Source organism: Miniopterus schreibersii, assembly GCF_964146895.1.
Source record: "Miniopterus schreibersii genome assembly, chromosome: 4".
NCBI classification, from domain to species: Eukaryota; Metazoa; Chordata; class Mammalia; order Chiroptera; family Miniopteridae; genus Miniopterus; species Miniopterus schreibersii.
This window is the reverse complement of record NC_138105.1, coordinates 40,756,253-40,770,674: the sequence shown is the minus strand read 5'-3', so window position 1 is coordinate 40,770,674 and position 14,422 is coordinate 40,756,253. Positions and strand designations below refer to the sequence as shown.

General features: G+C 39.7%; 1 protein-coding gene across 4 annotated transcripts in view; it reads right to left on the bottom strand.

Moving 5' to 3' along the window:
- Positions 1-14,422, bottom strand: part of GAB1 (GRB2 associated binding protein 1) — a 119,934-nt gene that overhangs the window by 12,840 nt on the left and 92,672 nt on the right. For 2 of the 4 annotated variants that reach the window (XM_081135329.1, XM_081135331.1), the window contains exons 4-7: positions 14,136-14,216; positions 10,386-10,987; positions 8,789-8,874; positions 8,291-8,594 (exon numbers count right to left, since the gene is read on the bottom strand). In XM_081135329.1, coding sequence (XP_080991455.1) covers positions 8,291-8,594; positions 8,789-8,874; positions 10,386-10,987; positions 14,136-14,216 — 1,073 coding nt within the window. The remainder of the gene's footprint in view (positions 1-8,290; positions 8,595-8,788; positions 8,875-10,385; positions 10,988-14,135; positions 14,217-14,422) is intronic. The other 2 variants (XM_081135330.1, XM_081135332.1) reach the window with 1 other exon arrangement.

Here is a 14,422-nt window from a genome sequence, read left to right as displayed (position 1 = left end):
TTTTTAATGGGAAAAATGGATTCTGTAAAAAAGCAACTGAGCCCTGAGCAGAAATGTTACATCTCAAAAGCATAAACAAAAGTTTGTTTGTGGAGACCATTTCAATCTTGCTACATAGCACTCATGCTCAGTACACTGGAAAGGAGGGAGCTCCATGGACAACAGAGCAAGTACAGTGTTACAACAGATGGTAGGGTTTTAGTGGGATAAGTGCCCTGGTTAGTTCTTATTTTTATTTGTGGGAAGGAGGAAAAACACACACCATGTTAGTTCTTCTAACATGCCTTAGAAAACTGGGTCAAATAAAAAAAAAATTTTAATCCCTCAGTCAAATCTCAAGTAGACCTGTTCTTTAAAGTTTAGTGAAAGAACTGAGGCCACCTCCTTTCTTACTATTAGTCTCTTAATTTGGTGGAGGTATTTTAAAAAGTTTAATCTGACCATCCCTTCGCCTCCTAACCAAACCCCTTCTAGAGAAGCAGGTGGATGCGACAGCGTTTGCTAATCCAAGACCAGCATTTGTTTTCCCTGAATACTCAGTGGCTGTCTGGTGACATCACTTTGCATGGATCAGATGTCTAGATTCTGAAACTGCTGATGGTCTAGCTTCAATGTTAAGGATGTGAAAGCATAAATTCGTTTGCCATCATTTTCTTTTCATTGTAATCTCCAGCACATACAAGTAGTGATTGAAAAAACCTATGAAAAGGACAGGGTTAACACCCAGCGGCTGGCTTCATGCCTTTTCCCATAGGAAGTCTAGATGTCAGAGTAGCAATATCACTTGAATAGGTTATTTATGCTACTCTTTTCTCAATGGCATCAATTTTTCTTTTTTCATGGCATTTACAAAGTTGAGTTAACAGCTATTAGATGGCAAAATAAGAACTCATTGATGTCTAGCACCTTATCTACGAAAATCTATAAGTTTCTTAAAATGTGATTATCTAGATTATAAAACATGAAAGTTCTCTAATTAACCAATTTTCTAAGTGATGCAATTAATACATTTGAGTTAATTCAGAAATGAGGCAGGCCTACCTTAAGATATGAGTGCTAAAATTTTGGGCCACGATCCTACCCCTAATACTGACCTACCCAGGACTCATGCTGGCCGGGCACTTTTCTAAAACAAAAGGGCATGTCAGCTTTTCATACTTCTCCAAAATAGTGTACTTCCCTTCAAAAAAAGTAAAGGGCAGAGGGTAAGCTTTTCCATAGAAAAATACATTTATTTTAGATCCGAAAGGCCTTTATAGACCAAATCCAGCTTCTTCATTTTAGGGAGGAGATAGCCCTAGAGAACGAAGAGAGGTTAAGTGACTTGTCCGGGTCACGTTATTCAGACTAAATCAAGGCTTCGTCTAGCTGCTGCGGATGCCGTGCCCCTGTGCTATCCCATCTTGCTGTACCCTGTCTATCCCTCTGGGAAACAGAGAATCTTAGAAAATCAGTGTTTGGAGTTTCATTTTGAACTCCTCAGTTGCCTGAGATCTTACACTGACTTGAATGCCACAGATGGCGGATATGTGAGTGGGGTGATGTTTGAAAATTACAAATTGCTTTTAGAACTACTTTTGGTTTGTTGGTGCTTACTCGGTGTGTTCTCTGCCCTCTTTCTTTTCTAAAAGATCCACCTTCATTAGCTCTCAGCTTCCGCCTGATTTTTGACTGTGGCCAACCTACCAGTGGTCATTCTCTACACTCCTCAACTTTCAGCCCCGGTACCTCGTCTATATTTTTGGTTAAATAATCAAGGTCACATGACTACCAAATCTACCTGGTTATGACCTAGCTCCATACTTCAGCTGCCTGACAGGTCACTGCCGATTACCCTTCCAATATTGACAGAGGCCATTATCTCTCATTCAAACCAACGCCACCTCTCCAGTACTCTCAAGGGCACTCCTTGGTCTTCTTAACAGAAAAATGCTGTATTGAGATTTTTAAAGTACACGTATAAAATTTACATGTATTTCCTAGTGCATCCAAAGCTTAAGGTCGATTTTAAGATAAAAGTCACAGCGTGGATATGTTGCATTGAACTGTGCTGAGCCACCGAGATATTTTGTTAGCTTTATTTCTCTATATCCTTCCAAACTCAACTTGACATTTGTGCTCCAGACAGAAGTAAAAGTCATGCCCAAATGATAGCTTAGTGTTACTTATGAGAGAAAGAAAAAGTGCAAGGTGTAAATATGCTCGTGTTAGCCTTGTCCTCTCCTCTACTGTCTGTAGGCAAATACTTGAATGTTTTGCTGACTGTTGAAGAAAAGTGTGAAAATAAAGAGTAAGAAATAAGAATTCTAAAGTAGAGGCAAAAATGAACCAATCTGGAGATACACCGATTCTCAAATTGAGTGTAAACAAAGGAACTCATCTGAGCCTCAACTTTAAATCCAAGGCAGTTACAACTTGGCTTTAGCTCGACTAGGCTGGAACAAAGAAAGCAACTTTTTTTTCCCACATAGCTAAAGCACCAACTACTGGTGAAATTCCTATTGTGCTTTAACCCCTAGAGTTAAAATGATCTCCTCCAGGACTGTCAATCTCTGCGTCATGCGATTGCTCCCTTATTTGGAGTAGTTTGGTAAATCCTAATCTCTGGTTCAGATCTTTCCCCCAGATCCTAATCTGCGTATCTATAAAACCACCCACCTGGATGGGCCGCAGGCGTTCACACCGCGTGTTCAAAACGGAATTCGTCCGCTTTGACTCACCACAAACCTGCTTTGTTTTCTATCCTTCCGATTCCCATAGCAGATCTATTAGGAGTCATTCTGGAATTCCATTTTCTCACCTCCCTATATAAATTTTACTTTATATTTATAATAACAATGCAATAGTTTGTTTTCATTCGCTCAAGAATTTAAAAAAAGTCTGCAAGTCTGAAGTCCTTCCTTCCCTTACCAATCAATGTGCAGGCCAGTTACCTGGTTTTTCTGGGAGCAATGACCTCACACTGTGTGGCTAAATGACCTCCAACCTATACTCCAAGTGCCCGCAAAACTTTAAAAATCACTGTAAGTCCCCAAGTTGAGGGAGCAACTGAGAGCCAGGAAAGGAAGTAAAGCTCTTGTTAGGCCTTTCTCATTTGATCATCCCTAAACCAAGGCTTCAAAAACCCTGGATTTGGAAAATGAGGCAAAGCACTCCCTGAGAAAGATGCTGAAAAAGGTATGACTTTATAACATTTCATTAAAAAATATATTCTTTTCTATCATTAAATCTCAGAATGAGCTTTCTAGAGGCCAATCTGCTCATAGTACTTGCCTGCATAGAACCCTTTCATGGGGTACTCAGAATAAAGCCCCAACTTATTAGCATGGACCACAAAACTCTCAGGATCAGGCACCTGCAGGGCATTTGGCATTTGCTCCCCCAGCCATCCTTTCCTCCCCACCTCCCACGACTGAGCCTGCCCCATCTCTCCTTTTTAAAGGATCTGGGAGCGCTGTTTATTCTGACTAGAAAATCCTCCACCACCCTCCCGCCTCTCCATGGTTTAATTGCCACTCACCCACTCAGACTCTCCTCCGGGGAGCGCAGCTGGCGGTGCCAAGAGCTTACCTCAGCCGCAGCCCCGTCCATGCTACTTATGATAATGTGTTTGCTTTTCTATCTCCTCCCCAGGACCCCCAGCTTCAGGAAAGCCATCTTTCCTTCCCTGTGTTTAAACACCCAAGTCCTACAGCTGGTAGGCACTTAAATTTGCCATATTTAATGCTGGTGGTACATAATCTGACCAATGTCATAATTTTTTGAAATTGAAAAAGAGTGAATGTTGTTTTAAAAGTTGGTCATCCCCAAATATGGTCAAGGCGGTCACATGAGGTCGTTTCAAATAAGCAGATGCAATCTTTTCTTTGCAAAGTCCATGAACTAACTATCAAGTATTATTTTAACAGGTACTGCCTACTTGCATTCAACTCAAAGAATTATTTATATTCTTCTGAACTTTTACAGATTATGCTATTTCCAGTAGGCGTCTCAAAATTCAAGAAAGAAGAAAAATAATTAACATTATTATCCTCTGCTAATTCCAAAGAGTAATCAAGGTATACTGAAAAACTCACAGACTTGTTTTAATGGTCTCGCTGTATAAAGAATAATGCTAATTATACTGGAATGTTTAGGGGAAACCCCCTCCGCATGCCAAGGCTATGGTGTAAAAATGCACTCCATACTCACCTTCTTTAAACTGTAACACCAAACAAAAATCTGACCGGGAGTCACACTTTAATGCTTGTTTAGTAAAATCAAGTTATTTTTACTGGTGTCACTCATCCATCTTCCAAATATTTATTATAGTATAAAAGTCATTTTGAGAAAGCATGTTAATTTTTAATTATATTCAAAAACTTCTTTAGGAGATGTCTTGAAAAAATGTTTAGAGCAAATATATCGCTGTGCCCAGAATAGACCCACCCAAGGAAGCTCCTCACAATTGGTCTTCTCGATGCTTCCTACACCAAAGTGAAGACCCAGACCTGACAATACCTTAACCAGACTCATGTTAAAAAACACCAGAAGTAACCTTGCGCTGCTTTTTACAAATCAATACCATAACCGATGGTCAGAATCACTGCAGAAAGCCACAAACGGACAAAGCCAAACAAAACAAAATAGAAAGACAGCATTTGAGGCTCCAACAGCTGCTCCATCATGTTAGAAGGAGACTGGATGGGGGAGGGGGCCTAGATAAGTGCAGTGATTAAATACGGTAGATTTATGTAAAGACTGACTTTAAGAGAAGTCAGTCTTTACATTTCTGTAATTTCTCCAATTTCCATAATAGATATCTTACAGAAATTTCTCAAATTTTACAATAGCTTTTCCATTAAAATAGAAAACTTTCAATAAAAACAATCAAAACATAATTTGTGCTGCATTTCCAACAACTTATCTGCTTTCCTAATATTTAATACAACACACGGAAATTATGCTTTTCTCCTCTAGTGTATACACAAAATATGGTTCAAAACAAACACTATATCATGACAGAAATGGTATGGGTGAAAATATAGCTCCTACAGGTTGGAGGATGGGCAACCGATCCATGAAAATACATTAAACATACAAGTTTAGAATATCTATGTATTTCTGCAGCTTCAGTTACTCAGAAGTATTTGAAAAACTCATCTGTACTACTAACTACAGCAGCTGACATCTATAATTGGGGGTATAAACAAGACTAGAATGTCACTCCTTTCTTGTAGTCCCTTCCAAAAACACTCCAGAAACTGGCTATATTGGATGTTGAACTAGTTATACTGGGCCCTGAAACTAATCAAGCCATATCTGATAGAATTGCATCTGCTTACCATTAGGTTTAGTTAATAAGAGAGACTAGAATAATAGATTGAGTTATATATCTGATATCACAGAATGAGAAATTTAGAACGGACTCATCTGATGCTATGATAACAAGAAGCATTTCATGACCAAATAAGACATTTGTTTTACAGTTTAAGTTTTGAGGAATAAACTTTGCTCCAAGATCTGAATTTGGGTTTTAAAATGTGTTTTTCTTGAATAATTATAACTTTCTAAAGTGGGTTGATAAAGTTTGCCCTGCAATATTAAATACCTTCTCACGCATCCTCTCTTGTATCATATTTACTGAAAAAGTAGGATAGTACGAAAGAAAAGCAGAAACATTTTCTTTACTACTATGATTTTAGTAACCTCTTCACTGTTTTGCTAAACCCATTCTCGATTTTGCCAAAAACGATGTGGTTATTTATTCCGGGTGCTTTCTCGGTTCATTTTGTATCTAAAAAAAGATACCAAATAAATAATCTGGCCCATGAGCTCAGGACTGTCTCTCAACAGTTCAGCTAACTTTTTAGAACATTGAACACAATCTCCAGAAGTAACTAAGAACCTGCTTTGTTCTGTTCTAGTGTGAAGTCACTTTAGGGTGGTTGGAGAACTAAGACAATTACTCTGTCATGTATTAGAATATACAGTATTTTCACTATACACATAGGGAGATATAATTATACAAATATATTATATATGTAATATGTCATATATAGTACACATGCCATATTATGATGATATATTTAGGGTGCCCCCCAAAAAATGTATACACACACTTTGAATAATTATAAAGGCAGTGTTTATTAAAGTACATTTCATTTTCAAAATTGAGCTATCAGCTCTCAAAGTGTATATACATTTTTTGGGACACCCTGTATATTATAATATGGGGTACATGAGCTCTGTCAAACCTAGGTGATACTAAAAGCATATCATTATGATTTTAAAACTTTTCTATCATATAAATAAGATCTTTTCTGATTCTGCATCATGCTTACCATATAGAATCATTAACTGTGAAATCTACCAGAACTTTTCAAACTGTGTTCTGCACAGTTCAAGGGGAGGAAGGAGCAGGCAAGGGGGCTAAAAGAGGTGGGACTAGGAGCCTGTACCCTACCCAATCCGTACCACCTCCACATTTATGGGAGACCTCAAGATATAAGACTGTAACTCTGGAAAGTGTAGCTCTGCAGCTACCATGCACTAATTACAGAAAAATAAGAACCATGTTAGCATTTAAATGAAGATTTCAATATTTCCAAGAGTTCAGGACACTTGTATCTTAACCCTTCAGCAACCTGTAAGTTCAATGATAAATGTATACAGGTCCAAAAATACTTTCATCTATTGTAGGCAAAGAAGAAAATGACCAATAATGTCTAAATAGATTTAAAAACAAATGAAGACAGAGTAACAGAAGGAAAAATTATTAAATAAAAAGCCGGTGACACGCCCTTTCTAAGGTGATCATCCAGATTATGGCCCTGCTTCTGGGACTGTCTGGGTGGCTATGGGGGTGCCACATGGGACCATCTTTTCAGCTGTTGGACCAAAGGTGGGCGCTTGACCCAAGAGCAGCCAAGTTACCGCCTGGCCTACAGTCTATCATGTGCCTTGGTGTGAAATGACAAAGGAGACCAATCAAACTCCCTCTGAGCAACCTGAAGTGAGTCAATAATGAAGGAGGCAATCAGCAGATGTGGAAGCTGCAAGGGCACGGAAAGGGAGCCACGAGTCAGAATCGAGGCCACCGAGGGGCACTGTAGGCCAAAGCTCTGGGAAAGCAGAAAACCAAGTAAAGTAGAGGACACAGAGCAGAGGAAAACAAAAGGAGGAAAGAATGGGAGAAAGCAAAGCAGTCACAAAGACTTCCCGTGGGACAGACATGCAGAGAGCAGGACAAAGTGGCAGTGCCCTGGGGGTGCCTCGGCTCCCAAAACGAAACAAAACTCATTTTCTTAGGATACTCTGAGCGAGTCTGTCTCTCTTCCCCACAACGAGTACTTGATTAGAATTAATATTAATGATCTAAGCCCAGATTCATGAGAAATTTGCACAAGCATTACAAGCTTTTAAAGAGCTACAGACAGCACATGAGAACAACACAGAAATTGTGCCACTTGTCACACAGCCGATATACTAACTTACTCAGTTGTCCAGATTAAGTCATGCTAACAGCATGCTGCAACACAGCTAGCTGGGTGGGTCTTGACCACTCAAACCCAAACTTTAAAACTTGAGTACATATCACAAATTTGGCTGAAAAGTTTCTCTTACACTGAGTTCTTGACAAACCAAGTTACTTGAGAACTTAATGCTACTTATGAAGGCCAGTAGAAAAGAAAAGACTATTTATACTCCAGAAAAGGAAGGGTAATCTTTAAGCAGTTGTTATACAGACAGGATGGAAAGATTATACAAGCAACCTCACTGTCAGGTGCATGAATAACCTCGCCAAATGTGATACTATAGATGGTGGTTTGGTCTGCAATGTTCTGTTCTTTTAAAATTATTAAAATAGCTGTTAGAACTTAAAATGTCAAAAGATAATGCACATAAAATGTGAAATTTCTGGGCTTCTCTTGATACATCAGAAGATTTGCATGTACAAGTCCATATTATTTTCACAAGTCAACAAAGGGTTGCAGCCCAGGCACAGTTAGTTAACCCAATTAGGGCATTCGACTTTCTCCTAATTCTCTCCTGTTCCCTACCAATCCTTGTGAATGTTTTAGTTTGTAACCTCTGCTGTAGAGACAGGAGATTTAAAAATCTCACCTGGGCATCAACATATAATAATTATTAATCTATACACAGCAATAACACTTAAACAAGTTAGTAACTAAGGTAATATGAAATACTCAAAATTTATAGTACCAATCCTGTTCTGGATTTAATGACAGTTCAATGGGCAGAGTAGATGGGCAACCCTGAGCCTTTTCCTATGCCCTGCTCTCCTTACCTTTTCTGTCTGGCTTGAGGTTCCTATCCACGGGGGGTGGTTCACAGTCTGCAACAGGAACGGGCCTTCTGGGAGGGGTCTTTGGGCTGGACCTGAAGCCCATATGAGCTGGAGGAGGAACTTGCATTCCAAATGAAGAGAAGTCAAAAGTCCCCGGGGTCATCGGCACATAGTTTGCTTCCTGAATTGGTTCCGTAAAACTGCTGGAATGCTGTCGCGGTGGCGAATTGGGATTCATTGGGACGTAATTCTCATCCAGCTCTTCACTTGATACACTTCCCACTGTCAATACATTTTTGATTTTCTAAAACACACATACATTTCTTTTAATAAACAAAAACTACTGTCAAGCAGGAAAACAAAATTGTAAGTCACTCCTATTCATATGGATCAGAAGGGGCTTTTATTTCATGATCTCATTTAGTCTCAGGGAACTAAGCGTGAAGATTTTTGACAATGAAATATACACTCGATCGTGCCAAGGTCAATTATACTTACAAAGTGGTTATGGAAGCCTTCAAGTGAACTAGATCTATCACTTGGAAACGTTCGTGGAATATCATAGCAGTCTTGAGAACTAGCATCTAAAATAAAGAACAAACTATAAACATTTCTTCCCACATTTGCGAGTTCTCAGGGTAATCAGGAATGACTGACTCTCTCTCTCTTTAAATGCACACACACGCAGGTACATATGCACACAGATTTTAAAAAAGATGCTCATAGAATAGTATCTTGACTTGGCACAATAAACCACTAGAAAATACAGACACTCACTCCTATGCTAACCAGTACCAGTGTTTGATTATGACAGGGAATGACTGTCTAAGTCTGAGATGAGATGGGTAATCTAAAAATGGAGAAAGATGCCCGACCAGCATGGCTCGGCGGTAGAGCATCGACCTATGATCCAGGCGATTTCCGTTTGTGTTCCAGTCAGGGCACATGCCCAGGTTGCAAGCTTGATCCCCAGTAGGGGGCATGCAGGAGGTAGGTGATCAATGACTCTATCATCATCAGTGTTTCTATTTCTCTCTCTCCCTCTCCCTTCCTCTCTCTGAAATCAATAAAGATATATTTAAAACATATATATGTATAAAAAGACATATTCTAAAAAATTAAAATAAATTAAAAAACAAAATAAAAATGGAGAACGATAAACTTCTATTTTGTCTTTTGCACCGACCTTAGGCCTAACTTATATTTCACTAGCTTATACCCAAGATTATACAAACACTTCAAGGAGGGAGTTAGAAACTGGTACTGAATGGTAAATAAATAATCCTTGATATAAGTACTATTTATGATGCATTAAATCTTTATCTTCTTCAGGACAGCTGGGTAACTCTACCACAGTTTTTAGGGTATGAGCATTTTACACTTTGGCTTTCTATTTTTAGGACATTAAGAATCTCAGGGTATAACCCAGACTCAATTTTTCTCCTCTCAAGGTCCGTAACTTTTGGCAGGCTCTAGAAGACCATATAGGAATAAGAGAAGTGTCAAGGAATAATGGAAGAGAAGGCTTAGAGCTTCAAAAAGAAATGCCACCAAACAAAAATCAGTGCGGCTTGAATGGAACTGATAATAACCTGTTAGACACAACGTAAACATTGCTTATCTAGGAAGGAAGGAAATGGAGCCCAATAGATGTGACACAGAAGTGGCTGTAATGGCACAAATACAGAAAAGGGCAGGAGTCGAAGAAGCTGTGTGGCTGGCCCATTTCCTGCTCCTTTGCCCATCGGAGGGTCTATGCCCCCAGGATGTGTAGAAAGTGGGAGGGGTGCCCACTTCCTGAGGCAGGAAGGAATTACTGAGGTCATACTTTTTCAGGGATGAAAAACTCCAGCTCTTTCTCCCTTCTGGCAGAAAACGCACAGAGGCACCTGTGGCACGCACCCCCCAGGGCATCTACGGAGACTGACAGCTTCCCTACGTGAGCGGGTAACTGCAGGGCTGAAGGAACCAAGGGCTATCATCTGACACCCTACTATGCTTGAAAGAACAAACATTCAGAAAAACAGATTTTCTATCAGGAAAACAGATTTTCTATCAGGAACTTCGAACAGAGTCGAAGCCAACGAGAGCTGACCTTTCCGCAGTTTGTTCAAATCCACAGTGGAGATGGTGTTGCTGCGGGAGGGCGGCACCCCTGCGGTGGGGACACAGTAACTGTTGTCGGTGTCGGAGGCCGCGCGCGTGATGCTACACGTTTCCACAGGCGATCGGTCGTGGGCCGGGTGTGGTTTCGGTGGCCGGGGTGGAGGAATATCTGGAATAGTGTCTAGCTTTGACGTCTGCCCCAGGGTTCCTTCTGGAAATGTTCGTGGAATCTGGTAAGTGTTCCCAGGTGTTGACGGAATGTCATAACTAATAGACACGTGCCTCATTTGAGTCTCTACACTCGATGCCCCAGATGGGGTATTGAAAACGTAGAGTTCTCCATCTGCTTCGGTGCTCGAAGGGGACACCTTTGGGAGGACGTCGTGGGAGTAACTCCTGGGCAGGTTGTAAAGGCTGGAGTCCACCGAGACGGACGCGGCGCGGGACGGCGGCGAGTCATACATGAGCTGCTGCGGGAAGTAGCCGTTCACGCCGTGTTTGCTCTGGGAGGAAGTGGGATTTTTATGAGCAGGGACGTTATCATTGCAGTCTGTTTCAGAAGAGGTGGATTTTGCAGAATCAGCATGTGTTCTGAATAAAAAAATTGTTAATGACAGAAAATAAAACACAGTGAAGACATAAGACTGCATTTTAATAAATACATTGACAGCTCAGCAATAAAAATCCATGGCTTTTTTCATTAGATTTTTTTGGTGTGATCCATGGGATTTAAAGCACGAACGCTGCTCATTTTTACGATTATACGCCAGACAACAAAACCGCCACCACGAAACCATCAAAAAGCATTCTCTCCAATTTCTGTCCTAGACTGGCCCACACCCCCAACTCCACCTATTAAATCCACACATAAAACCACAACCCCTGAAGTACTGGAATTAGAAAGTTATAAAATTCTGAGAAAGGTAAATGATTAAGGCACAGACACGGGGAAAGGCATTTCCTCTGAAGAGCATGCAAAAACGTGGTGCCAACAAGGTATCGAGGCGATCCATCGCTCTTTAGTCCGCCTGTGGCACATCTGTTGTTCTGTACAACTAAAAGTCTAATGATTACCCGGTATTGAGTAAATTCAGTGTGATCTACAAGGAGGTGGCAACTTGAAAAATGTTGTATATCTTCCTTTCTACTAATTTTTTTAAACAAGCGTTTAGCCAATACTGTAAAGTAGATCAAAATACAGGCCACAGAGTGAGCCAATTCCAAACCAGAACTAACCTTGAGGAATCTCATTAGAGTATATTTTATGCTTTGGGTACATTTTCAGCGCCTGCACTTTGTGGTATCACAAAACTTGGGTAAAAGGCACAGCGAAGCTACCCACAGCAGCACACTGGCGCTTCCGTAATGCTAAACAGGACCCCTTAACTACCCATGCGTGCTGTCCAGAGTCCTGTAGGAACTTCAACTTACTGATTTTAAAAATGAACTTGTGAGAGTTTTTTTAAGGGCCTATCTCCCCCGATTTCTTAGTCACCTCTGGCTCTGTGTACTCCATTTACTCATTGGAACTCTGCTCTGCTGTTAAGAACCCACGCTGCGATATCCTGGTTTTCTTTGTCCCTCACTGATCACTCCCCTGTTCACTGACTGGCTCCCTCTTCCTGTCTCTCCGCCTGGGAACGACCAACAGATTTCAGTCCTCCCTTTCTTGACCACACACACCATGAAAAAGTCCTCTCATCGCCTTCCACTGAATGCTGACAATTCTCATCTCACTACACTCTGAGTCCCATATTTTCCAACTGTTCAAATATACTTCCATTTCATTATCCCAGTATTACCTTGCTCCTGTGTAGCAAACCAAGCCCAACTTACTTCTCTAATTGACTGCCCTTTCTGACTTGCCATTAAAAGAAATGTCTTTATTCGGGTCCTCTAGGCTCAAACCCCAATCAGCTTGGGTTCATTCTCTTTGGTTTCCACCATCCCCAGGTACAGAGTCTTTCCTCCTAAGCAAGTGCCCATCCCCTGCCCTATTCCCACTGTCACCACCCCAAGTTCAGGTCCGTGTCTCTGCTGCGTTCTACACCACTGGACCCTCCTAAGTGAACTTTTCCCCTCTGGTTTCTCCTTCCAACGTATGCATGGGTCATACTGCCATGCTGGGGTAAAATCAGTATTTTCAAAATATGGTTTTCATCTCACATACCCAGAGAAAATCCTGTTTAGGGTCCCTCTACAGGGAACTCCAAAAAGCCCACAAACTTCGCCCCTTGGCACTGAGGCTTACTAATCACCTGGCTCCACCTTTTATGTCCTATCTCCTCTTACTCTTCCCCAAACGGAACCCTTTATCCAAGCAGGCTCTCCTCCTTATCTTCAACCCATCACTCTCATTCTCACCTCTCCCTTTCCCTCAAGCACTTTATGCAGATTACTAATGATAGTCTCTCTTTCTCTCACCAACCAGGTGTATGTAGTTCAAATCCTGCCCCTCCCAGGGCAGGAATTTCCAACATATTTACATATATGAAAACCCAGAGGCATTTAATTCAGCCTGGGAGTCCGGGAAAATTTTTCCTACATGTGTCTGAGCTGAAGTTCTCTTATCTTGCCTCCATCTATAGACACTTAAAATGCTTCCACGTTCTGACTTTTTCACAAGGTTTACTTGTAAACTGTGAAGGTGACTGTATCTGAGGGGGCTGTAACTTACGTAATTAGTTTGTAGCACCTAGTAAAATAGTGGGCACATCATAAATACTTGTTAACTGTCGCTTTTGAAAAAAAGTAGATGCAAAATATATCTGAGCATAATTTCTACCACAACAGAAAAGTTGTGATAAAAGTAAGATCAATGAGAGACATTATATATATATATATATAAAAAAATATATATTTTTTTATATATATTTATAAATATATATATATAAATATATATATATAAATATATATATATAAAATATATATATATATATATATATATATAAAAAAAAGAAAATGTACTGAAAATTGTCACTTAGCTGTTGGCTTTTAAAATGTTGATATTGAAAAATAATTGTGACTCACCGTAAAATGAAATCTTAGTTAGTAGCATAGGTAACAAAGTTGCGAATGTGTAATTTTAAATACTCACAGCAAACAAGCAAAATCAAGTTAGAATTTGGTATTATTAACTAGTGCTGATTTATAATTTTTTTTTTCTCTTACAGGTAAAATCCCATTACAACAAATATATAGAAATGCATCTTTGGCGTGTTTGTTTCCATTATCTTAGGGATATAGTCGCAGAAACTAAATTGTGGATCTAAACAAATTCTATATAAAATTTTTTGAACAAGTGCTTTGTATATTCCTAGCCTCGTTAACAGTCATTTTCTACATTAAAAAAAAAATCTTTTTGTTATAAAAAATAATGCTTAATACCTAATAACCCTGTTTAAAAATCTTTCACATCTACTATGCAATTCACCCCCACATTTATACTACAAATTATGATAATAAATATACCCAATATCATTAGCTGTCACAGCTGCTAATGGTAGAGACAGGCCTCATGATCACTATTTTTCAGCTCCAGTACTTACCATTACCTCAAACCTTCCAATTACTCAATATCAAATTAAAATATCTTATAGCTTAGAAGAAGAGAGGGGTCTTGGAGCAGGGATGTAGATACTAAAGCTCAATTTGTATTTTCCATAGATTTTGCTATATTGGGATTTTACCTGTATGATTAATTTCTCACACAGATCCAAAGCAACCACAACACACTCACTGCAATGGAATCGTTTTGCTTTCAAAATCTTCTAGTAGTAGGTATTCCTCTCCTTCTTCAGAAACAAAAGATGACCCTTGGCTGGTTTATAATCACATAAGAAATGGAGCAAGATCACCATTTATAAATCAGTGAAATCTGTTAAGCAAGTAATACTGTGAGTCTGTAACAAAGACTACGAAAAGGAAGCTAGGTTTCACAAAGAGCTTTTGGTAAAAGTGTTCCTTGCCAAAGATGCTAGAGAATATGTTTTTTCAACAAAATCTAGTGAATATAAAAAAATCATT